The sequence below is a fragment of the Phyllobates terribilis genome, unplaced genomic scaffold, assembly GCF_046119375.1.
Source record: "Phyllobates terribilis strain yellow unplaced genomic scaffold, ASM4611937v1 Scaffold_4__5_contigs__length_816908805, whole genome shotgun sequence".
NCBI lineage: Eukaryota > Metazoa > Chordata > Amphibia > Anura > Dendrobatidae > Phyllobates > Phyllobates terribilis.
The window spans coordinates 521,611,925-521,639,702 of NW_027362764.1; the positions used below are offsets into that span (position 1 = coordinate 521,611,925).

A 27,778-nucleotide genomic window follows, 5' to 3' on the forward strand; every position below is an offset into this window, starting at 1 on the left:
TGTTTATATTGAAATTTGGGTATTTATTTTTTTAGTTCCAGAAGGTGACTTGAACAAGTGATCGTTTGTCGAATAAAATTAGAGGTCCCCAACCTTTCTGACCTTGAGAGCCACAGCTCTGAGAGAGGGTTGCGAGCCACATCCAGCTCCTGCCCCCCTCACAGTAGTGACACCCAGATCCCCCTATTACTGGTGTAATGACAGCCAAACCTTTTCCACTGAAATCACACCAAGGCAGTGTGCCACGCTCCAGAGTTTCCTATCTTACCCCCATTCACATCTGCTCTTCTGTGCAGTGCTACACACAAGCCACCATCTAAAGATCTACCCTTAATAGCTGCTTGCTACACTTGGTGCCAATGCACTACGCTGGCAGAGAGCCGCGAGCCACACATCATGGGCCTGCGAGCCACATGTGGCTCTTGAGCTATAACTTGGGGACCCCTGGCTTAGATAATACATTGCACCACTTGTGTTTGACTGACAGGTATCCTATTAGACCCTGCTTCTGACAGGATCTAGTAGACTGTGGTATGTGGCAGAACCAGAGGCCATTATTAGGCCTCTGACTGCCACAGTAACCCATCATCTTCCCATGATTTCCCTCTTCCAAACTCCTTACATACGTGGTCAATAGTGACCATGATATAAAGGAGTGAACAGGCCGTGATCCTGGCCATTGCAGCTGTATTTAACAGCTGACTCAGGCTGCAGATGGCACGGGCACAGCTCCTGTGCCTGCTGTATCCCTGTGCCATACATGTATGGCGTGGTGCAGTAAATAACACTTCACCATGATATACATGTACATTAACTTGCAATTTTGGTAATAACCCTTTAATAATCTTGAATGACGTCTGAGAAGTACAATATATCACATTGTACCTTTCCTCTTGAGCCAGCTTCAGTCCAGTGCAATCACAGACATGTGAGTCTATATGTATGTGACCCTTTTGCATCCTTATTTTAAGTGGATCACTTACACTACATGAAATAATATAGATTACCCACCTCGACCACATCTACATCCTGCTATAAGATTTCAGATTTTTATTTCATTACAATTCAAAATGGAGACATCATGCTATTAGGTGCCCCAATTTCTGTCAGTTTTGATTAATACTATGTTCTCACAGAAGACCACATATTGATTAAAATGTAAGTCTACCCTAAGATCCCCAGTTACCTAAACAGTTCAGTGGAAGTCAATTATCTGAAGCATGTTGAGATAAACAGCTTACAAATGAGTTACACAGAAAAGAACAATGAAAACATTATATATATATAAGCTTAGCTATCTAATAATAATAATTATTGTTATAATGCTTTTATTGACTTATATGATTAAAAAAAGACTAGACATACTGCCATTCATATATCATAACAAGTAATTGTGCCAAGCTTAAAATGTAATATGTACTGAAACTTAAAGGAGAAGTGTCACCTCGGAAAATGCTATTTATCTACAGGTGTTAATCTGCAGGTAAATAGTGTTACACTGTTACCAGGCCATGTTCTGAAAGTGCGGCTACTGGGAGAAAATGAAGCTATTTCCTCCTAGTAGCCGCCAACTTTCAGTCACAGGGCCATGCATGGAAAGGCTACAGTCACTGCTCACAGCACTGTTCAGGAAGTACACATATTCCTATAATTAAGTAATCTATGAGATATGATTGACATATTCTGTGTCTTAGGCTACGGCTCACTATCAGTATTTGGTCAGTATTTTTCCTCAGTATTTGTAAGTCAAAACCAGGAGTGGAACAATCAGAGGAAAAGTATAATAGAAACATGTCACCACTTCTGCATTTATCACCCACTCCTGGTTTTGGCTTACAAATACTGACAAAAAAAACTGACCAAATACTGATAGTGGGGCTGTAACCTAAGACATGGCCCCTTTTTATGTATATCTGTGTGGTTGCTATTTAGTATTCACGATAGTGCTACTTCTTTGCAGGCTTTTACAGGATCGACGTTGAGCGGGGGCACCGTATCGCTTTCTAGGGTGCCAACCTCTACGTCAAGGTAGGGAAGCCATCAGACCATAATTAGAGCCAGTATCCCTATCCACTCATTTCTGACCCGTCTCTGAATGACAAAACTCCCCTCCTTTTTAACATTGATCAATTAAAGTTGCTATAAATAGTAGGAGGGTCTTTTTAGTGGGTTGTGTTATATTTGGGACTTGATTAGATATCTAATTTTTGTGGTTTTTGCACTACACGTATCTTTGTGACTGGTGCCATATACAAGCCTTATTCATGTGAATTTAGATTGCTAGGCAATCACCCCTCACCTCCCATGAATGATATGTGTGAATGGTTGTTCATCAGTCATTTGCTCCGGTGCTGCCCCCACCTTTTCTCTTTGCATCCTGCAGTGCCTTACTATTGTTACCAGGTATTGGTAAGTATGGCGGATTTTTTCCGCAATGTTTTTTGAATCTGATGTCCTTTTCAGTGAATTGCTTTAAATTTCCGAACCATCATTTGTGACTTTTTAAAAAAAAAACAAAAAAAAAAACCCACATTTTTGCACAAATGAGTTCCCAGAGTGATTTTATATGCACCTGGAATTTTTGTGCAAATTTTGCAACATTTTAGCGGAACATTAAACTTTTTTTTTCTGGAACAACAAGGTAAAAGACAAAAATAAAGAACATTTTTTTAACCTGAGCAAAATTCATGAGCCTCATGCACCATTTTGAAGAATTTAGTGCAAAAATATTATTGAATATCACAAAATCAAAGAAGAAAAGTGACTTAAAACCCCAAAATGATGAATTTAGCCCTGAAGCTCTAGTGTTTGCAAACAGAAAACCTTCAGTATTACGGCTAAGTAAATAAAATATGCCAAAGTTGCTTAGTGCCTTTTCATTTGTAAAATGCATTAAATGGTATAAAGTTTAGTCACAGCAAACTGTTCGGCTGGGCCAGCCAACAAATGAGGGTGTGGGCCTGAAATGTCAAAGTATAAAGAACCTATTCAGACAGCTTCCCCCACTCAGAAGTCCAGGCTCCATATTTCGGGTAATGTAAAAGTTACTGAAGAAAGAAAACACATGTGAAAGTTACTTCAGTTCAGAAACAGAGCCAAACAAATGGCTCCAGGTGTTGCCTCTTTATTGAGACCAGCTTAAAACATTAATAGTTTTTAAGAAGTATTTCATCAGGTAGACCCATGTATACCTTTATGGCTGTTTGTATAACACATTAAGCATCATGGGACCAAAAGTAAGGCTGTGTCGAAGGCTATTTGAAGAAATTGTGCTCATTAAATAAAGCTTATATAATAAATAGGTGCAAAAACTTTTAGGTGGCTGGTGGTTTGTGTGAAACATTCACAGAAAGAAATGAAAGGGTGTCAGCCGTCTTCAAGGTTTCAAGGCTAATAATGGAAATGGCACTTTATAGCTTATAAATTGGGGTCTTTTTCAAAAATATGGAGCCCAGTGGATGTAAGATTGTATATTATACACTCATTAAAGTTGGAATTAAAATGTAAGTATTCAGGATCCTCGTCAGAAGGATCACAATGATCTCATATACGGCACCCATAAAAATCTGGGCACATACTACTGCACTTCTACAGCTAACCATAGACTTGGCTGAAACGTAGTCTGTACTTTTTTATTGCCAGTTATGAATTGGTCGAATTTGGCCCCTATTCAAAATTTTGTGACTTTTAGCATTTCCACTGTAGTTTTTGGGAAGCTCTGCCAACATGAGTAGAGCTGGGGAGGAGTATGAGGAGGTCAGGGCATGGCTACAAATGCTCATCAAATTAATAAAAAGTGGCAGTGTTTCTTACACCATTACCGGTAAGGATGGCGCCCCATAATGAATTCAGTGCCTCTTATTGTTGCACACCCCTCAATAAGACTGTTATATGAAACACCAGTCTTAATGATTTGCGGCCACAGTGTTCTACAGTGTGCGGCCCCGATTCAAAGACACAAAATTTTTGCCCAACTTGTAATTGCATAAAAATCTTCTAAATTTTGCTGTTTTTACGCCATTCCCAGTGTGGTTAGGATGGGGTGTGGCAAAGCCCATCAGACAAATTCTTCAAAAGTTATGCCTCTTTGGTGGCATAACTTAACCCAAGGCTGAGGAAAAGTGGGAACAGATGGGTCGTGGCTACGGACACCCGTCAAATTTATCAAAAGTGGTGGCATTTTTTACACCAGAAATGTTACTCGAGTCTCTGACTTGAGGCATGTGCCTCTTAAAGAATTAGGCACATCTTAATCCTAACCAACCATCATTAAGACTGGCAAACGAAATACCAATGTTAATGAATCTAGCCATAGATGCCAATAGATAATCTGTCAAAAAGCCACAATCTACTATGGTTGAGTTTTAGTCATTATTTGATTCTAATCTGAGGGCACAGACACAGGTTATCTTTTCATTTTGCTTCTGATAAGTTTTGCATAATTTCTTCAAAGAATCTTTGCGCATGGTCGTACCTTTATGATGCTAAGGCCACTGCCCCGCTATCAGTATTTGGTCAGTATTTTTTCTCAGGAGTGGGAGACAAAACCAGGTGAGGAACAATCAGAGAAAAGGTATAATAGAAACAAGTGCAGCAATTCTGCATTTATCACCCACTCCTGGTTTTGGCTCCCACTCCTGAGAAAAAATATTGACCGGATACTGATAGTGGGGCCGGGGTCTAAAGGTTATTGTCATACAACTCATCATTTAAAGGCTTTTTTGTATCATATATCCATTAGTAGCCTAACATATTTCTGTACAGATGTGGATTTTTCTTACACTGTTTCAGTGTACTAAATACAAAGTCTTGGTAGTTTCAATTTCCCTACGAACATATTCAGAATAATGGCTGCTGACTAATTACAGCCTGCACTGAGAAGTCTGCAATATGCATCACTTGAAATATCAAAAGAACATTGGTCTACAGACGAACATTTGTGCCTTTTCTGCCTGCAAGAATGAAGATGATCTGCTGGTGACGGTCTCCAGTTAGTAAATTCTGGAATTTCAGTGTGATACATATCTTGAGTAATCCTTCTTTTGACCTTACATACAAAATGACGCCATGTGAACATACCCTTATAGGAAGGAATTCTATACTGTGAACATTCATTTTGGTTGATGATATCGGTACCATTTCAGCAACCCGCACAACCCTGCTTCTAGACACGGAAGTTTTTCCCTGTTTTGTACACATTCACGGTGTCTACTAGTGGAGTGCATGCCAAAAAGCATAATTTACTCTACATCACTTGTTACTACAATAGTACTTTGAAAGGGAGAACAATGAAAAAAAAAAGAAGTGTGTCTATAAAATATTTTATCATGTTAAAAGGTCTAGATCAGTACTTACATGCACAAAAAGAAGAAGAGACTCATTATGTTCATAAAGTGAACCTGTCAGCAAAAAAACCCAAAAAACAGTATTTACCTGCTGCCATAGTGGAAATCTGCAGATAAATACAATTTTGTTCTGTCAGCACAGAATGACCATTCAAACCAAGTACAGGCGCTCATGCACCCTTGGCGTGGCCAATCATTTATGTACACCTTCCCACCTCTTTGTTTTCCATCTATCACGGCCTTTTGGCTCTATAAACCCATAGCCGTCAATCGGAGAAGAGGGGGTGGAGATTGAGGGAAACAAGTAAGTGGGAAAGTGCACTTAATTGTTTGGCCACACCAAGGGTGTATCGAGTGTCTGTACTTGGTTTGAACAGTCATTCTGAACAAAGAGATTCACATGTGCAGCAGTCTAACTGGGAGTTATATTCTCCCTCGCTTCTAGTCATTGGGGAGGTGCTGGGGATGTGACAGTCAGCGCTCACTATACAGTATAAGTGTGCTATAGTCACTTCCCTGCTCCTTCACTGACTTGCTCTGCACACACACTGCACAGAGGATGTCAGTCACCATACGAGGAGTGATTACACCGCACTCACTGTGTAGTGCACTCTGACTGTTCACTGCCCTGCTGCAGCCCCAGTGACTGCAAGCAAGCGGCTGAAGGGAGATTACAACTTCACTTTCTCCCTGCATACGAACATCCGGTTAGACTGCTGCACATGTTTAATATGGCATTTACCTGGCCGGGGCGGACACAGTCGGAAGAGGGTCCCTGTGCAAGAACAATATTTCAGTCCTTTGCAGTCCTGTTGCTCATTATAATGCACAATTCCACCTGCTTTGGAAGTAGAAGTAGGACCCATTACCTTTTAGGCTCTTGTGCGGTTACACAGATTGCCCCAATGGTGTGTCCGCCCCTGTCTTGCAGATCTCCACTATGGCTGCTGGTAAGTAACATTTTTTTTAAAAATAGCTACCTAAATTTTGGGTCTCTAAGAAACCATTTCAGCACCTACTTGCATTTTCACATTTAGTTGAAACAGTGTCACTGGTGGAATATGATAGCTAATGGGTTCAACTAGTAGGTAGCATGTATCACTGACAACCCTTGAAAACCAGCTTGTTTTGAGGTACCTATATTTTATGTATCTTTATATGTTTATTTCTAAGGTCCTACTTTATCTACACATCACATTGTGCTATTATTCCCCTACATGGGATAAGGGAAGTATGCAGCAATCTGAACACTGCTAGTTCACACAATAATAGCATAAAATGATAAAATTCTGACTGCCTGCAGCTTCCACTAGGGGGAGTGTGTGAGCATACTGTATACAGTTCTGATATTGTGCTGTATGTATACAGTACATCCTATGCAGTAAGCTGAAGTGCAGGTAGCCACAAGTTTAACCCCATTTATATAGCGGATATTATGCTATAAATGTGAATAAAGAGCTTTCTCAATTAAAAAAATGCATAAGATAGTAATGGACACATACATTTGTACATTTACATAAAAAAAAAACAATGGTATTAAAAGATAGATATTTTAAAAAAGCAAAAATGTATCGATATTTCTAGTAACACTGCTTGTCTATGTTCACCAATACCGTTTCTGAAACATTCGATAATACCTTATATAATATAGCGCCCCTGGTGGTTATCTAATTTTCTGGCATGCTACCTGCAATGATCCAATATAGGAAAGGGGAGGATGACTTATGAAATGATGATTAATTCTACTTTTTATTACTATACTATTTATTTTCAGCTAATGCAGCAGATCACTATAACTTGGGCAGTGCCTTTATAAGTTGTCTCGACCACCTCTGACATGAGGAATCCCGGCAACGAGCGCAGGTTAGGACCTTGCATGTCGACTGGCATTCACAATGAAAGGGTGCTTGTTGGTAATCTGTTACTGAACTCTACAAAAGATAAATTTAGGTCTCAGGAAGGAAGTTGAGTGGGCGAAGTGATGACGATGATCTGTATTTGGTACTGCTCCCTAATTTAAAAAGTGCATTTCACTTTTTACATACAGATATATTCAATAACAAACAGTACACCACAAACTGCATATCAGCAGCTGTGCTCACGATAAAATGCAGAATAAATCCAGCGTAGGTGGCATGAGTGCAGTAATAGCTCTGCTACTGCCACAAAAAGAGAGCGGAGTTTAGGAAATAAAAGGTTATAGCTACAATGAGATCTCACTTCATATAATACAGCTCCTATGTATAATCTGTCTTCTTTCGGACTTTGCCTCATCTTGGGGACTACACACTTAACTTTCCCATCTCTTTTAATTTACTTGCATGCATTAAACAGGACTATCTACTATTTATTATTATCCTGTTCTCCGTCTCTTTTTGACCAAGTATATGTTTAATTCTAATGCCTCACATTATCAATACATCAGGTTGTGCAATGATTCCCCTATAAAGGGGCAAATATATACAGAACAATAAAGTAGAGTTTACATGGCGCAATTTGCAAAATATTACTATTGGCTCTTAGTTCACATCTATGTACAAATATAGGGAAAATATATATTCTTGTACCGTGTTAGCCAGTAGATAGAAAAATATTTAGATTAGATAGTCCTCAGTGGTTGATACCTTTTAATGGCTAACTGAAAAGATGGTAACAAATTGCAAGCTTTCGAGACTACCCAGGTCTCTTCATCAGGCTAGTATAAAACAAAATCTGAAGAGTCACATATTTATACACAATAAGACACACAAAAAATGCAATAGGTAAGACAGGTGATGAAAATCAGAGTTATTATGGAAGAGATAAACAGTTCTGGCTATAAATATTTTAGCAGTTAATAGATAAGGAGTGTGAAGGTTTTATAGTCCTGTGACTAGGTCCAGTGTTATGATGGCCTCACAAATCTGAGGGGCACATTCCTTAGTTGATGTAGAATGACATAAATCCATGCGACACATTCATTCCTGCTCTGAAAGTGTTAAAGGTCACCATCAGTTTATATTCTGAGATTCTTCTTTCTCTTAGAGATTTGAAGTTACCTTTTAATACCAGTAATTTCATGTCTTTTATGCTGCGATCAGGGGAACAAAAATGCTTGGCTACAGGTAGATCTATTCTTTTTTCTTTTATTGTGTGGCGATGATGATTCATCCTTGTTCTAAGTTTTTGCCCTGTCTCCCCTACATAAAGACCCTCAGCTGGACATTTGGTACATATAATTAACTACACTACATTAGATGTGATACAGCTGAACGTACCTGGGATCTTATAGTCCTGATGAGAATTGGGGAACTTTATCTTGTCTGTGGTCATTCTACACGGACAGGTTTTACATTTTTTCTGGTTGCAAGGAAAGGTACCTGTAGCTGGAGGAGATGACAGGGAGCTTTGGACAATGATGCGCCTTAAATTTGGGGGCTTCCTGAAACACAGAAGTGGGGGGTCTTGAAATATGGATTGTAATCGGGCATCTTTTTGTAGTAAGGGTTGTAGTTTCTGTGCAGCTCTTCTTAGCGCCTCCAGATTTGGATTGTAGGTGACTACTAGAGGCACCCGGTTGCTTTCTTGTTTGGTTTTGTAATGTAGGAGATGATTCCTTGATATTCTAGTGGCTCTTGTAATCTGGTTCTCAATTGTTCTTGGATGGTAGCCCTGTTTCAGAAAGGTCTATCTGAGGCCATCAAAGTGTTTGTCTCTATCCATAGGGTTGGAACATATCCGATTGTATCTGATGGCTTTAAATTTAAGGAGCATCATTGTCAGAAGCTCCCTGTCATCTCCTCCAGCTACAGGTACCTTTCTTTGCAACCAGAAAAAATGTAAAACCTGTCCGTTTATAACGACCACAGACAAGATAAAGATCCCCAATTCACATCAGGACTATAAGATCCCAGGTACGTTCAGCTGTATCACATCTAATGTTGTGTAGTTAATTATATGTACCAAATGTCCAGCTGAGGGTCTTTATGTAGGGGAGACAGGGCAAAAACTTAGAACAAGGATGAATCATCATCGCCACACAATAAAAGAAAAAAGAATAGATCTACCTGTAGCCAAGCATTTTTGTTCCCCTGATCGCAGCATAAAAGACATGAAATTACTGGTATTAAAAGGTAACTTCAAATCTCAAAGAGAAAGAAGAATCTCAAAATATAAACTGATGGTGATCTTTAACACTTTCAGAGCAGGAATGAATGTGTCGCATGGATTTATGTCATTCTACATCAACTAAGGAATGTGCCCCTCAGATTTGTGAGGCCATCATATCACTGGACCTAGTCACAGGACTATAAAACCTTCACACTCCTTATCTATTAACTGCTAAAATATTTATAGCCAGAACTGTTTATCTCTTCCATAATAACTCTGATTTTCATCACCTGTCTTACCTATTGCATTTTTTGTGTGTCTTATTGTGTATAAATATGTGACTCTTCAGATTTTGTTTTATACTAGCCTGATGAAGAGACCTGCGTAGTCTCGAAAGCTTGCAATTTGTTACCATCTTTTCAGCTAGCCATTAAAAGGTATCAACCACTGAGGACTCTCAAATCTAAATATTTTTCTATGTACAAATAAAAATCTCCCTCTTTGGCTTTACTGCGGTAAACATGAATTCCATGGGTTGTATCTGGTATCGCAGCTCCGTCCCATTTGCGAAAACTACTGGTGTTTATGGAAACAAAGCCGACCCATTTTTCTAATCTCTCACACCTCCTCTTAGTACCTGTGATCTTAAAGTTTCCCTATCTGATATATCATAGTGTAACACAGTTAGGCCACGTTCACACATTCAGTATTTGGTCAGTATTTTACATCAGCATTTGTAAGCCAAAAGCAGGAGTGGGTGATAAATACAGAAGTGGTGACGTGTTTCTATTATACTTTTCCTCTGATTGTTTCACTCCTGGTTTTGGCTTATAAATACTGATGTAAAATACTGACCGAATACTGAATGTGTGAACGTGGCCTAAAAATTTTCTTTTTTACAAAACTAGAACATCAAAAAAGCCCTTAATAAGTTGTACAGCAAATAATATAATCAGAATAAAATATGTTTGAACCTCTGTATTACATATGTGAACATGTAGAAAAAAAATAGAAATGTGTTGAAGTTTTTTTAAAAAAAGTCAGACATTTTCATCAGTGAGGATAGCTGGGCGAAAGAGAGAGCTGAAAGGTCTATGAGAAGTATAAAGCCTGTACAAGGCTAGCCTTTCCTGTCCAAAGGAGGTGGAAAATACCAACTGAAACCAAAGAAGCGCAGTACTCAGCCAAGTAAGTCTGCGCCTTTGTCCTAGTGATCAGTGAAGATCTCAGCACTCGGGAACTCAGCACATGTGTATTGCTTCCCACTTTATTACAACAGTCTCAGCTTTTCTAAAACAACTTTACATTGGATACGGAAAAATAGTAATATGCAAAAACTTACACATATAAACTTCCTATATGAGCCCCACTAAAGGGGCCTTAACAATGTGACTAAACTACTAAACTACAAATATTAATTGAATAAAAATTACATATTAAACCCATATGTCATTTGTTTTTGGAGAGTGCCAGGCTGGCGAAAAGACATTTATAGGCTATGCAATGCAAGACTCCTTACATTGGCTTGTCACTCTCCACAAGACTCCTGTCAGAGGCCTCTCATCCAGTCAAATCAGACCTCTTGCTTTGCACTGAGAAGGGACTAAGAACCCAAAACATGTGTCTGCCAAAAACATGTGTCTGCCAATAGGTTATCTGGTTTTGCTTTTATCCTAAATTATGTGCCAAGGTTGGTTAAAGAGTCAATATTGACAATTAGGATTGCTAGTTCTAATAGGTGACACTAGAGTTCAAGTCCTCTTTATTTCTGAAGAGGCAATTTCCTTGTTACTTTGGAACTATCTCCTATTCCTATTCACTGCATTTATTCTCTACAAGGAATAATTCAGACTCTCATATTTAATCTATGATTATGAATGTTAAGCTGTAAATTATACCATTGTACTATACTACAGCATAATCACTGGTCCTCCTCCAAATTGAGGACCAGAGAAGAGCACCAAAAAGCTGAAACACTAATTGAAATTCATTGCAACAAGATCTCCCCTATAAAAGCTTTATTGAGGTTGAGGAATGATATGATTTGCATTTTTTGCTGCAATTAATCTCACAGGGGTTTGATAAGATTTAGGTTCGGGCTCGTCGGACACCACTTTCAGAAGAATTCCTTTATAGACCTGACTTTGTACACTGAAGAAACATCATGTTGACTCTACTAATTGTGGCCACAAAGTTGAGCAACCCAATTGCCTAAAATGTAATATAATGTAGCCTTAAGATTCTTCATGGATAGAAACAGACTAAACTATGAACAACTTCATTACCAAATTTGCCATCAGGATTATGCATTGAGCCCTTCATTGGCAATTGCCATATCCAGATTCATACTGTATACCAGAATGCCAGCATAAATATATGGGATTTATCAAAGTTTCCACTGCTTCATACGCCAATGGTGGTGTGCTCAACATCACCGCTGGGAACTACAGAAGGTGACCTCAGTTTTTAGAAGATAGGATTTTTTTGCACTATAAAATTTTTTAGAACTTGGTGGTCTTGTTTTGAGACCTTGTGTGTCCCGACTAATGAGCATAACAAGTTGTTGATTGACCATGGTAGATTTATCAGGGAAAAAATACTCCCTGTAAATGTGGCATCTTACGACAGTGCAAGTTACTGGCTCAGGTTTGTCTTTCTTGTCTTTGTGCCTGAATTCATGAAAATTTTAGCAATAGATGTCGCTGAAATAACCAGCCCTAGGGCTGTGCACACAATTTTGGCTATATCAATATATACCTCTCTAACAAACGAAGAAATTTTGACCGTAGCGCCCATCTGTTCCCATAAGTAAAGATAGCTTGCCAAAATATGCAAAAGGAGAATTTAAAGTCTGCTTCTTCATTGCTTTGGCTATAAAAATGTAATAGACTGTGCTATTGTAATATATGGTGTAAATCTATTGATCATAGCTGTGTAATAACAGACCCATAAATCTACCTTTCCTTAATCATCAAAAGTCCAAACTAGCACCCCCCGATCACTTCAGGTGACCTCATCTCAAATTAGACGCTCTAATTTCAGCTGTCGTGAAAAATGTCTTTAACACAGTCTTTTCAGTTCAGCCAAACGTCTACAGGAACAGAGCTCAAATAATAAGACTTAGTCGTTTACTATAATTTGGCATCCATTATTTAAAGCCTAAAATTTCTTATATATACATCTCACTAAGTAAGCACATGGTAACCATTTGCAGGGGTGAGTTTAAGCTTTATACAGCTAGTGAAGTCAGACATAGATTTTCTCCAGAATTTTTGGCGTTAACTGTAGTAGCAATGTGAAATCTCATGCCTCATGCTGAATGATAAAGACTGACCACCTGGAACACCAAATATAGGTCACTTCATGATTAAATTGTACAAACATGTGTATATTGGAGATGAGCAGTTCAATTTGTGTTGCCCTGGTTCGGCATCCAGTCTGGAACTCCATGGCAGCCAGTCTTCACCTCTGTGCCCGACATCCTCGGCTCATCTTCCTGGGCACTTCTTGTGATTATCAGATCATGGGACATCATATCTAGTCACTAGGGTTCACGTGACATCATGACGTGCGTAATAAGCACCAGAGGCGTTCAAGATGCCAGGTGTAGAAGCGAAGAACAGCTATCATGGAGGACCAGGTAGGATGCTGGACCAAGGCAATGTATTGAATTGCTCACATCCAATATACAGTGTGTAATTTATTAGATATATTACATATTTGTTCCTACTCTTTGTTTTTATCCTCTTAATGACCAGCACATGCCAGGTGTTCATGTGATCACGAGGCCAAAATCAAAATGCCAATATTCCTGACCTTTTAATGGTCACCGAATCATAGCTGTAATCATTTTATTGATTTGAATCCCAGTCTGCTATCATTTACGGTTATTGCTTCTTTTCTGAAACAAAGTCCACCAGACATTTTTCTTTACTTTTCTGTATCCAAAATCTTCAGTATGTTTGATAGCTCACACCTCAGTTGCCTTCTTGCTTAAAGAAGTTGTCCACTACTTTAGCAATGATGACCTATGCATAGGATAGGTCATCAATGTCTGATTGGTTGGGGTCCGACACCTGGCACCATGCCAATCAGCTGTTATCGGTGTCGGCAGCCAGAAATACTGACTTGCGGAGTTGTCCGTCTTCTCACAGTGGCCGAAGCAGGGTACTGCACATCCGACTCCTATACAAATCAATAGGAGGAAGATGTGCAGAACCCTGTGGTGACCTTTATCAGAAGACGGAGAAGTCAAGCAAGCAAGTGAGTATTTACGGCTGGCAGCAGCCACCGATAACAGCTGATCGGTGGGGTGACGAATGTCAGATCCCGACCGATCAGACATTGATGACCTATCCCAAGGATAGGTAATCAGTACTAAAGTAGGGGACAACCTATTTAAGTAAAAAGTGTGCCCTCCCATTAAGACTAGTAGTTAATGCAAGGCACATTCCCTGGTGGATGGTGGTACACTCACAAACTCAGATTTGCTCCAAAGGTAACTACTAATGAATAGTTTTTATTTTTCGGTGCTTCCCTGTGCATATAGAACATTCCTAGTGTTTTGTGCCTGTTTTTGATTTCTTGGTGGTGAACAGATTACATACTGCTCAATGGTGGTCGGTGGGCTATTTACTGCCATCGTTTGGCAACCTGTTGCATATTCAAAGTTTATTCTCCAGGGGCTGCTGCATATACTATTCATTCTGCTCATTTTTGATCAGTAATGTTCTGTCAAAGCCACCCCCTCCTACCACAATTTGTTACTATATTTTAGATGCATTTTCCCACAAATCTACACTTTGTACCCATTACCCTATGTATCAAGCATTTCCATTCAAGTTAAGGACGTAAATCTGTTTTTGGAAAAGCCAGACAAAACAAAATCTGTGGTGACATAATTCATGTTAAAGAAGTGAGATAACATTGACTATTTATTATTTTTTTCATCATATGGTCTCTTGCAATTGTTTGCCAGAAAGAAATTGAATATTGTACCCTATCTTAATAAACAAGGGCTGTTCACTTTCTTCTTTAACAAGCAGTATAAAACCAACTGCTGACTTTAAGCCAGTGTCTTGGAAAATTATTTCAAAATGAAATATTGGAGAACAAATCCAAGAAAGTGGGCAGGAATAAACATCAATATGGCAGTATGTTTAGCTGTGGTTAGAAATGGGTCTAGAAGAACAGCAGTACGGGAGAAATGTGAGATTATTTTTCTGCATTTCTCTTTCTATAGAATATTGTTAGCAGATGGAAATTAGATTAAAAACCATATGTATATATTTGGATATAGAGGAATGCAAGGAAGACACAGATCACGCACCTCCTGCACTTCATCTTGTTTGGCCCTTATACAGGATATCCTCTTACATCACCATGACTTCCACATTAGTGATCACACTGATAAAGCATTGTAGTGTCAGAAAATTAATCATTTTAGTTCCCTGATGCATTGAAACATAGTTAAAGGGGTCATTACGTCTCATAAGAAAGGTCTGCAGTCATTCTTTGACTGTGACTGTAGACTGCCAAATTGTGACAGTGTGCGGTGCACACGCCGTGCCCCATGCGAGCAGACGTGATCTCATGCATATGATTTGCATGTGCTGATTAGACTCAACCTGCTTTTATCCATAAAACAGAATTGATAGAAACCAGATGGGTCCAGTTGGCACGTGACCGCTATTGTGCAAATCGCACACATGCAATCACTGGATCGCCCACTAATACCAGGAATATTACAGAGCCCATGACAATGTGTGGCACACACCGCACACTGTCATGATTCGGCAGTCTGCAGTCACGTTAAGTGACAGCAGACTTTGTTATCAACCCAGACAGCCCCTATAACATCTACAGTATCTGCCTGGGATAAAAACAGCCAAATGGTGGAGTGGACAAAATCCAACGGTCTGCCAACACATTTGCTCACTTCTTTGCCCATCTCCATTCATACTTAAACTACTCAATAGACAAATAAAATAAAGAACTTTCACTATCCCTCTTTTGTTAAGGCTATAAAAAAGGAACACTATTTAGAAACAGAAATGTAAAAAAGTCCTAATAAAATATTTGGGTACAGAGGGACAGGCACACTTAGAAACACTTTGTTCTATGGATGTACATTATTAAATGTAGTTAGGAAGAGCAAACTTTCATAAATTAAGGTAAAGTAAGAAACTATGATGTACTGTACAAATTGGAGAAGAACAAGTCCATTGTGAATTCACTATCTTCAATTCTGCAGTAAAAGGCAGATGACAAGACTTAGACCTGGCAAGTTTATGTGAACTTGCGTACCCCACCTTGCTTCTTACTTACAGATGTGTCCATCCTTACCTTTTCTGGAATTTGGTGGACTCCGATTTCTCAGCAAACAAATTCAATACAATATCGCAATATACTACCAAATCTCTTGACATACTATAACCAATGTCACAACCAAAGAGTGTCCACACATATAGCATAGACATCTCATGACAGGGTCTCACAAAATCATGTTTTCTTTTTTAAGCTGTTACTTTCACACCACAAATCTCAGGTTATGTTGCGTCAAGAGCAAAGGTAAGGAAGGACACATTTGTATCATTGTATTTTTATTGACCTAAAACCTGGAAATAGACCACTCGCTCAATGGTCCACGCTTCCATGCAATTTCCCTATGGACAGACCATGCCCCATTTTTTTTTTCTTTTGTTTCTTTGCGCTCTTGACGTTCGCTCATTGTTCTATTTTGTTCGTCAGCAGGCCTTTGGCACAGTTTATCCATCCATAACACTGTGTACAATTATTGACTTTGTTCGGACGGCCGCGTGTTGTATGTATATTCCTTATATATTTTTGCCTTGTACCCTTCTTAGTGGAGTAATGTTTCGCTTTGTCATGATTTTCTTGAAATAAACCTCTTACAACTCACTATATAGAAAAAAATTGTCTTTTTCTGATGAATAGAGTGAGGCGAGGGAATTGTTACTCAAAACTCAAAGTAGGTGAATGAACTAATCCATGAAAAACACAGGCTACAAGAGGACAACTTGAAAAAATATGCACATTAAAGAAGCTTGTTACACTAAGAGTGAACAGTTTGTAGACTAGCTACATACTGCATTGAAAAAGACTCTGTACGAATAAGGAAAAATAAACATGATTAATTAATATATTTATATAAGAAGATTATAAACTGTCCAGGATTTAAGACAGTATAAAAATAAGCTTTAATGGCTAATACCCAAACTAAGAGCTATTGGGCTGTACAATACAGGGGTGGACACAGACTGAAGAGGGCCCTTGAGTAAGAAGAGTATAGGGGCCCTTTTCAGTCCTATAGCTCATCATAATGCACAATTCCGCTTTCTTTGGAGCTGGAAATGGGCCATCTTACCTTTTGGGCCTCTGTGCGGTTGCACAGGTTGCCCCAATGATATGTCTGCCCCTGGTACATACTGATATACAGTACTATTAAGAAATACGTAGGATACTAATAGTTGTGAAAATAGCTCATGGTATGAAGGGTTGCTTATATATATACTGCAGAAAAGCATATGTGATTGAAATGATCCCCACACCACCACCTGCTCATGTCACTACCTTAATTATGACACCAGGGAATATATATAGCCTATAAGGGATGACCACATTGCACAAAGTTCCTTTCTCACTGCACACCTCAGACTTTTACTGTACATAATCCACTTAATGCCAGCTCTTTATAAAATCAACCTGTTTATTTTAATAAACAAATGAAATTTACAATTTGATTTTCATTTTACAATCATAATTCACAAAGTATAATTCATTCACAAAACTGATTTTTAAAAATTACGGGTTAAATAAAGTTTTACAACCTGTCACCATGCAGTTAAAGTTGTGATACAGGGCCAATGACTAATAGAAATATACTTGATTTTATCTCAGATAAGTCTTATCACATTACATTATCTTGCTTCAGCTTTTATAGAAAATAAAAGGTATATACTAAGCAGCACAATCATTTAAATGCCCAGAATGTAGCATTAACTATTAGTAACTGGTGGAATTTACTGACTAGCTGATGCCCTTAACCAAATGCCCAAAGCCAATATTTATGATGAGACCCCAATGAGCATCACTATTGGTTCAGGCTACAAAGTGGCAGCCGCATCAACATAGATGCTTATTATTGATTTTTGGTTGCCTATTCGCCCATTTATATAAAAGAAACCCTATTATGGAGTTCAACTATGTCTCCTCATTAGCAATTTTACCATATAGGACATGCAACAATATAAATCAGAATTAATTATTTGAGCAGCAAACAATGCGTTGTGATCATTTACAAAGCAAACAAGTTTATTTCACATATAAATGAAAAATATCTTACAACGTAATTTCTTAAATTCAAAAAAAAAAGAACACAGAGAGTGATTATAAAGTAAAAAATAATTGTATCAAAAAGTGAATCCCATTTGTGTGTTTATGACACACCTTATATTGTATTGCCTCAATCAACAAGGAACCAGTGCGATAATTGCCATTTACCAATCTGAACACACATGAGGTAGCATGGTGTAGATCCACGTTCCAGTAAGGACTCCATGATAAAAATAAATATCAAGATTCTAGCTGTAGATTGTTGAACCTCTGCCCTGCAAAGGTTTGTCAAAAAAAGAGTCTTTGTTTCTTCCCCAGCCACACCCAGATCAGCAACAGCTGTTTTGCTTCTAGCTCTGCATAGGCTACTGCCAAAACAGCGGGTGAGACCTTTCTTCCTATTCCCACCCTTTCTTCCCAGCTCACCCAGTTGCACAAAAAAATGCAATTCAAGGCATAACATGTTCTAAATTAGATGAAATGAAATCTAAAATCTTAGAAAAGACATTCCCCAAAAATAAAACAGATGATTGTTTGGTTGAGCTTACAGACATTAGCACTGTATAAGTCTCATGCTAAATAAATGTGGTCACCTGAACTATGTTCCTCTAGCAGACGTGAGATTTGAGCCCTACATGAACTGCACCATTTAAAAAGGTTTAGCTACCTTTACCGTATGTGTGTTTTTGGCACCGAATAGGATGTTTGCAAATGCAAAGGTCAGGTAGTATGCTTCTCAGATTAGCCAGAACAAAACAAGCAGTTCTTTCTAGCAAAATTGCAAGTTTCTCTCATCCACCAGGAGTTAAGAAAATGCGGAGACATGATTTTCTTAAACACAGTTTACATCAGGCATTTCTGTACTTTAACAAAACTGCAAGCACCCAGCTTCAGATATATAAGAAACACTTTCATGAGTCATTATGTTACCATTGGCTGGCAGATAGGTGAATTGCTGGTACTGGCTTCTTTTCCTCTTTCCGTTGCAGACGTAAAAATTGACTTGAACTGGGCTGGATATTCTTTGATTGCGAAATGGTGGGATGTCCACAACTAGTGAGTTCTGTAATGAAAAAGTACATGTCAATCATCAATGTTCAATCATTCTTCACACTATTTCTATTCATGAGAAGATGTCTACGGGGATATTCGCACAGTTCCAGTTGTCTGAATGGGGATGCTTTGGTTAGAATAACATGGATTTCTGCAAGCCGCATTCAGTTGTAACAAATCTGCCGCATGTTAATATAAAATATTGTTTAAGGCAAGTCTCTTAATAAAAAAACATTTCTGCAGAATGTATGGCGGGAAAACAGACCACCATAGGTATATGTATGAAGTCATTATTCTCCTTGGCATGACTGATAAAAATACTTTCATTTTTATTTCAAGATTAAAGAGAAATCTCAGGCAACTTATTCTGCCAAAACCATGGGCAGCATAAATCACAGCCTAACGGCACAATTGCAGCCTTGTATATTACTCTTAGAAACGCTTCAGCTTTTCAGAGAAAACATGCTCTGAAGATCCGGCTCTTCCCAGCAGATGACTGGCAGGTCACTCCCTCACTTATACATAGAGAGAGACCTGTCAATCACCTTTAGCAGTGCTGGGAAAGGCCGGCCAGAGGCAGTACCGGATTGGTCTGGTCTCCAAATCTTCAAATTATATTTTTTCTGAAACGTCAGAATGTTTAAAAGAGTAATATACATGGCTGCAATCGTGTAGCCAGGCTACGATCCATGCTGCCCATGTTTGAGCAGCATGAATCGCCTGACAGGTTTCTTTTAAACAAATAAATAACTCTAAAATAAAAATCTACAGTAAAGTTTAGTTTAGCAAGTGCTGCCCATGTAGAGCATGGTGGACAGGTGCAAGACTTCCCTACTATTTACCTGCACAATTCTAGTCTGTAAATCAAACCAGATTTGAGGTCTGTCTGGTAAATTGACCATGTGCACTAGAACATAGGCTAATATTGGGCCATGTTGCCCACTCAGACAGAAAATATGCGAATGTACCAAAATATGTGACCGCACCCAAATGCTGACAATGACGTAATCTTGTGATCTTAAAAATGATTATACTTACAGGCTTGAACACTTCCTTGTCCGTTTTGGCTTCCATTTCCCATACATGATGACCATCTAAAAAAACAAAAAGACATTTATTGTTAGGCAACTACAGTCTAAATGTAATGTAGAAAGGTCCATTTTTATTACTCAGCTTACGCCAGTTGTTGGCATAAACACAGCCCTAAAAACTCACAGAAAGTCTCGAATTGCAAAAGATCTCAAATTCCACAATATTTTGACTTTTTGCTGGTGCTTGCCAAAAGCTGAAAAAGTGAGTGTGGTGGGCAACAACTTTTAGACAGATTTATTAAGCCAGAAAATGGTAGAAATGTTGGCACAAATCTACACTTATAGTAGGCACAAATTTCATTTAATTTCATTTTCAGTCCAAAATGTGGCAAATTTCACATTTTGCACAATTTACTCCAATGATATTTTACTTTAGACTGTTATACGAAACACCCGTATAGTATTAATAAATCTTCCCCCAAATGTTCACTTTTAGATGTGTACAAAATATTGAGTACACAATGCTTTGGTCACTAGTGGTCACAAATGATTCCAGATTTTATAGGTTTTATATAATATATTGTATACAAATTATATGTATACAAAATATATTCTGAATGTAATCTATGAGCTGGTTAAGTGTCCCAAACAACTAATATACTAAAAATCTTTCTCTGCCCATTGAATGTCCTCTCTCACAATTTCAGAAAGCATTAATGCTGCAATGCTCTTTGAAAATGTATTTATGTAAAATAATATAATTTATATATTTAAAATGACCCTTCAGATTAGCATTACATTGTACTTCTCATATACTGTAATTGCACCTGAACTAGGGCCGTAGAAAAGTCAGAAAAATCAGCTAATTTAAACTTGCCAAAATATAATGCAGCATTTTTGTACCTTTTTGTTTGCAAAGTTAAAGATGTCAACACACTGCATACCTTGTTGGTGAACCTTTATTTCCCCAGGATTTGGAAATGTCCTTTGGCACAAACTAAAGTATGAAATCATCTAAGAAAAGGGATCGCTGTTATGTCATCCTTTCCATTATCATGCGCAGCAGGTTCGAGTGGAATGTATTTTCTTCTTCGGTCTTTTATTTAATTTTTTAGAGCAGAAGAGAGCATTTCCCTACTATCCGATATAGGGAACCTGTCAACTCCAAAAATGCTATTAACCTGCACATATAAACATGCAGGTAAAATAGCCTTTAAATCATATCAGGCTGACTTACTCTAGCAGCTGCTACAAGGAGAAAATGAAGTTATATTCTCTCTGCAGCCGCTCACTTCCAGTCATTGGAGCGGTGCAAGGGGCGGCTGCAGTCACTGCTCACTATACAGTGAGCGCACTGCAATCCCGGCTGACAGCCAGCTTTGTACCCATGTGAACCTGGTGTGACCATGCATTGCATTGAAGATTATTCATTTCAAAGACCTATATCTAAAGCTATATTTCCCTGAAAGATGTGGCTATCTGTACCTCCCCTGTGAGAATAGCAGATTACTGGAAGATGGAGATGCAGGGCCCATGGAGTTCAGCTGATTACCATTGTGGCATCTTTTTAATGAGGGAATGATTTTCTTAGACAACCCATATAATTTTGATCATGGAGAAGCTGAATTATAATAAAATACTTCATATCCGCTAATAGTGTGTACAATATTGGTACATTACTTTGTGTACAAATTTGATCATTAAAGTAGCAATCCATTGATTGTTTTATATTATCATGTAACTAGTCCCTCAAAATATAATTTATATAGTGCTAGTATAATGTAACTAATATATAATTTAGCTAGTATTATCATATTTAGTTGTTTAGTTTATATCTTAAATTTGTGGATATCTGTTTTTTAGTTGGGACATATGATCTTCTAGTGACCCCCTTGGAATTGCATGACTTACTGACAGGAGTCACCATCTCAGTAATCCAAAGTTCCTGTATGATGATACTGCATGGACTGTAGCACTCAAGTCCTCCAACCCGGGGAGCAAAAACTCTCATCATAGGAGCTGATGATGATTAGACAGCTCCTTTTACACAGTTATAATGGAGAAGATGACTGTTAAATCGCTTGTCTGCATACTTAATCTCTGATCCTAATCTCTTAGCCTAGATAGGAGAATATGTAGCACCCCGAGGACTCGGCTGCTACAGGGGTATTGCACCTCGAACCAGAGGTGTGGTATTCCACTCCCGGGTAGGGATGGAGCGTGGAACTGGGCTCAGTTAGCTGCATGCACCACATACACCCCATTTCCGGGGGACAGAACAACGGTACTCCCACCAGATAGTTGTGCAGGTACGACAGCGTCTGTCCCTGGCTGGAGTGGGGGGGGGGGAACATCCCAGTGGTGTAGGAGCAGACAGGGGAGGGACTCTGGGCATAGGTAGGAGCCCATTGGTTGCATTGTCACCAGGGCTCGGGTGTCAGAGGGAGTATATAAGGTGGGCACCATCTTGAGACAGGGTCCTGTTCAGAAGAGAGTCTGTTCTGAGAGAGAGTTCAGCCAGAGAGGGCTGACAGGGAGCTGTGGCTCCGGCTGGGCCCAGCTCCAGAGTCAGGCCTGGACTGAAGGCCTGAGGCAGAGAGAGAGGAAGGAGAAGAAGGAACAGGAGCACCAGGAAAGGCCCAGAGACGCAAGCAGAGGGAACCCTGAGATCCCATGAGTGAACTAAAACGGGTGAAGGGTTGGCAAAGAAGGGTACCGGATCCCAAGCTGGTGGAGGCAAATCATCCTTAGCCAGGAACCGGAGGTCGTGGTCAAGCTTTGGCACGACCCCTCGCCACATCCACCCGGAAGGCACGCCACATAGGGTCAGGAAAACCGGAGAGAAGTTTTGCCCTATAAGGCCCGAGGAAGCCGGACATAGGTGGGTCCCTGGTGAGGACGGCCAGTAGGAAGGAAGAGAGGGGAGCTCAGGACCACGCTCTGGAACTGCCTGGGAGTTGGCCGAGTCCCGCACCTGGTGGACGCAGCACGGCTCGGGTGGTCACTCTTGGCCGAAGTGACCGGAGCAACACCTGTGAGTAAAAGCCTTGAAACTGCACCACACGTCTCTGAGCTTCCTTGCTGCACCATCACAACCACTATCATCCACATCTGCTGCCCTGAGGCCATACCCCTCCCGTTGGGGGTTATACCATCCACGCTGCACATCCGTACCACCGGCCTCAGTGGACTGTCCTGCAGCGGCGGCTTCATAGCCGCATTCAACGGGTGGCGTAGTCGAACATTCTAACATCTACTGCTAAAGACTGCCGCTCAGTTTGACTCCCTGGGCACGGACCGGGTCACCGCCATGAGACTACTACCCCCATCTGATCCGGCTCCGGGTAAGCCCCCGTGCGCGCGATGCCGCACGACACAGCAGGCCCAGGGGCGCGTCAACTTTGGCGTAGTCGGCAGGATTACGTGCCCGCAACCGACGGGTACTGCGTGCCTGAAGAAAAGTTCACATTTACCGTAAAAAGGAGTCTCCCGCCAATTCCAGAGGGTTCCCGCCATCGGACGCCATCTCGGGTCGTTTCCCGCCGTTTGCCCGCCATCTGCAGCCTTTTCCCGCCATCCACGGAGTTTCCCGCCATAAGGAGACGATTCCCGCCATCTGAGACGATTTCCCGCCCTGGCAGAGCGGACTCCATTGTGGGCGTGCCAGAGGGTGGCAAGAGGCCACCTCCCATCGTGGGCCAGGTCCAGGAATGGCGCCAAAAGCGGAAACCGCCCCCACCAGCAGAGACTGCAATGATAGAAATGTCCATCAGAGTGAGAGGGCTGCCCCTGGAACTGACAATCACTAAGTTGCCACGGGACCACCCTCAATGGGGGCGGATACAGAACAAAACAGAGAAGATGGGTGCGGCCTGGAGGAGTCTGGAAAGATCGCACCCGGAGATGGAGGGAGAGTCAGGCAGCACCGACCCTCTGGTCAGGAGCCTGTTGCAGGCCGCCACCCCAGAAGGCCTGGTGGAGATCCTGGCACAGCTCCCCAAAGATCGGGAGCATGCACAGACCGCGCTGGAGGGCTTGGCTCGGAAGATGGCCCAAGTGCAGCAAGAAGTGCTGGCCGAGTGGAGCAGAGAAATGGCCCTGCAGGCTGGAACCCGCCAGCAAAGGACGCCACCCGGGACGAGGAGTCTGTCTGCCTCTGAGGATGGTGCAGGAGGGACGAAGACCGGAGACGACGCCGTGGAAGGAGCTGAAGAGATGGAAGCAGGTAAAGGGGACGTCACCACCCCAGGCCTAGTAGCCGTGAGCCTGCCCCAGCTCCCCGTCGCAGAGCCCAAAATCCCCCTTACCGTGCCCGTTGCTGCACCGCCACCGCTCCAAACTAGGCCTCAAGCGGCCGGAGCCGCGGCCACGCCTCTTGTGACGTCACGCGCCTTAATCCAGAGCGCGGCCAAGCAGGAAACGCCACCGGCCTGGTCGCAAGGCCGAGTACACCCGGGCGCCGCCGTATCCACGTTGCCCTTCACCTTCAGAGTGCCACCGGCCTGGTCGCAAGGCCTGGTGAATCCGGGCGCCGCTACCACCACCGCGCCCTCGACCTCCACAGTGCTGCCCTTAGGTGAAGACCTGTTCGCACAGCATACTTGCCCGGATGGGCAGCCCTTTGAATGGCCACCGGAGTACCTCAGTCCCCGACTCCGGAAGGAAAGGCCCCTGTGTGAGCCCCTGATCCCGGCTCCGGCGCCCGCCAAGATCACCCCACTCCCGTTGGAGGAGGCGCAGTTCGCATGGGACCCCACCGGTGAAAACCTCATGGGGTTCACCCAAGAGACCCGGGCGGCCGCAGCCCAGCGTGTGGAGTGCTGCCGACAACAACTAGAGGTCTTCAACAAAGAACGGCAAGAGAGGCGGATCCGCGAGGAGCGGCTGCAGGTCCAAAGTGCGGAGCAGAAAAGCCGGACCCGGCGAAACCCCCGTGCAGCCCACGGTCCCCGCGCCACCGGGACTGTAATCAAGTTCCAACTGGAGCACGGTTGGGGCTTTATCAGGGATCACAGAACCCCCGGCGACGTCTTTGTCACCCGCAGGGATGTCGAGAGCCACCTGCCGGAGGGACACCGCGGACGTGACCTCTACCCGGGTGATGTGGTCGCCTTCACCCGGCATCAGTGTGCTAAAGGACCGTACGCCCTTCACGTACACCGGCTGACTGAGGAGGAGATACAGTATGAGGAAAGCCAAGAGGATCCGGACGGGTCTGAAGACTACCCTCAGGAGGAGACAAGGAGAGGACACCGCTACTGAAGGGAAGTAGCATAAACAAAGTACTGTATATAGTTACCCGTCAGGGTATGAGAACTGTTGCTGAAACTGTTGCTAATTGGAGTGTGGTCCCCGTTGGGACTAGCGTGGAACTGTTTCCTGTGTGCCCCTATCCCTAATCAGGCTGAGGACTGTGAGCAGCCGTTTCCTTAATCCCCACTGGCCGAGGACTGAGAGCGGCCGTACCCCTGTAAATAGTTGCGCTTCTTAAGGCGCCCCCTACTGGTTTTATAGAAGGACTGCGTTTCTACTTTAGAACTAGAGACTGTTGCACTTAACCGGGTCCCAAGTTGCCCCGTGGCCAGAAGATCAAGAATGTGTTTTATATGAGAATGTTTTATATGAAAGAGTTTTATATTGAAAGTTAATATGTCTTACATGCGAGTGTACTCTTTAAAATTTTTGTATGTTTTATTTGCTTTTGCTCTTTTCCAGCCCGAGGACGTGCTGTGATTTACCAGGGGGGAATGTAGCACCCCGAGGACTCGGCTGCTACAGGGGTATTGCACCTCGAACCAGAGGTGTGGTATTCCACTCCCGGGTAGGGATGGAGCGTGGAACTGGGCTCAGTTAGCTGCATGCACCACATACACCCCATTTCCGGGGGACAGAACAACGGTACTCCCACCAGATAGTTGTGCAGGTACGACAGCGTCTGTCCCTGGCTGGAGTGGGGGGGGGGGGAACATCCCAGTGGTGTAGGAGCAGACAGGGGAGGGACTCTGGGCATAGGTAGGAGCCCATTGGTTGCATTGTCACCAGGGCTCGGGTGTCAGAGGGAGTATATAAGGTGGGCACCATCTTGAAACAGGGTCCTGTTCAGAGGAGAGTCTGTTCTGAGAGAGAGTTCAGCCAGAGAGGGCTGACAGGGAGCTGTGGCTCCGGCTGGGCCCAGCTCCAGAGTCAGGCCTGGACTGAAGGCCTGAGGCAGACAGAGAGGAAGGAGAAGAAGGAACAGGAGCACCAGGAAAGGCCCAGAGACGCAAGCAGAGGGAACCCTGAGATCCCATGAGTGAACTAAAACGGGTGAAGGGTTGGCAAAGAAGGGTACCGGATCCCAAGCTGGTGGAGGCAAATCATCCTTAGCCAGGAACCGGAGGTCGTGGTCAAGCTTTGGCACGACCCCTCGCCACATCCACCCGGAAGGCACGCCACATAGGGTCAGGAAAACCGGAGAGAGGTTTTGCCCCATAAGGCCCGAGGAAGCCGGACATAGGTGGGTCCCTGGTGAGGACGGCCAGTAGGAAGGAAGAGAGGGGAGCTCAGGACCACGCTCTGGAACTGCCTGGGAGTTGGCCGAGTCCCGCACCTGGTGGACGCAGCACGGCTCGGGTGGTCACTCTTGGCCGAAGTGACCGGAGCAACACCTGTGAGTAAAAGCCTTGAAACTGCACCACACGTCTCTGAGCTTCCTTGCTGCACCATCACAACCACTATCATCCACATCTGCTGCCCTGAGGCCATACCCCTCCCGTTGGGGGTTATACCATCCACACTGCACATCCGTACCACCGGCCTCAGTGGACTGTCCTGCAGCGGCGGCTTCATAGCCGCATTCAACGGGTGGCGTAGTCGAACATTCTAACATCTACTGCTAAAGACTGCCGCTCAGTTTGACTCCCTGGGCACGGACCGGGTCACCGCCACGAGACTACTACCCCCATCTGATCCGGCTCCGGGTAAGCCCCCGTGCGCGCGATGCCGCACGACACAGCAGGCCCAGGGGCGCGTCAACTTCACAGGGAAAAATAGTAATATTGTGGTTCCAGGAGGCAGAAATAGTACTGGCTAGAAAGCAAAGTGATACCTGAAGGTCAAGATGGTTCTAAATATGAAAATATAGGAGATTGTGCTGCATGGAACTGAGTGCAATGTTCATTAACTAAGACCAGAGTGTGACAGACATATGAGGGGTACTTGGATGGGAAAATAAATATCACTGGAGTGCTTATTTAATGGGTTGGTCTAATGTTGTCTATTCAGGAGTACAAAACTCCCCACCCTTCTGACTTCTTGACTGTTGAGGGATGGGAGCTCCTGCTTGATTGACAGTTCAAACCAGCAGCATTCTTGCACTGTTGCCAGAACTATACATTACCTATGATGCTATATGAGGCAGCTTTGTTTCTGCAGCATCAGACACGCAGAGACACTGAAGTTGGAGAATATCAGACGCTAACAGTACATTTCAGCGATCCCAGCCCACTTCAATGCAGTGTTTACAAGCTCATGTGAAAAGAGTTAGTATGAACTGTGCATGTTTGGTTATTACTGCAAGACAGTAGTAGTGACCAGTCTTAGGCTATGAGCCCACGATGCAGAAATGCTCAGGATTTTTTCCTGAGCGTTTCTGCATCTTCCTGGCAGAAAAAAACGCATGTGGATTGTACATGTGGATTGTACATGTGTTTTTCCTGCCAGGGACATGCGGATGTGAAGCGTTCTTCACTTGCATTTCCGCATGCGGGTTGACAAGCGCTTTCCAAGCGATTTTAGCATCACTTGGAAAGTGCTTGTCAACTTGGTCACACTATATAAATCCATGCAAACGGCATGGATTTATAAAGTGTGACCGAGAGAATGTCAAAAAATAAAAAAATAAATGTATACTTACCCTCCGATGGC

General features: G+C 42.2%; 1 protein-coding gene across 6 annotated transcripts in view; it reads right to left on the reverse strand.

The window, feature by feature from the left end:
* NFATC1 (nuclear factor of activated T cells 1) overlaps positions 1 to 27,778 on the reverse strand; it is a 234,998-nt gene that overhangs the window by 89,369 nt on the left and 117,851 nt on the right. For 4 of the 6 annotated variants that reach the window (XM_073678902.1, XM_073678904.1, XM_073678907.1 and 1 more), the window contains exons 7-8: positions 19,881 to 19,936; positions 18,720 to 18,852 (exon numbers count right to left, since the gene is read on the reverse strand). The exons of the other annotated variants lie outside the window; for them this stretch is intronic. In XM_073678902.1, coding sequence (XP_073535003.1) covers positions 18,720 to 18,852; positions 19,881 to 19,936 — 189 coding nt within the window. The remainder of the gene's footprint in view (positions 1 to 18,719; positions 18,853 to 19,880; positions 19,937 to 27,778) is intronic. 6 annotated transcript variants of the gene reach the window in all.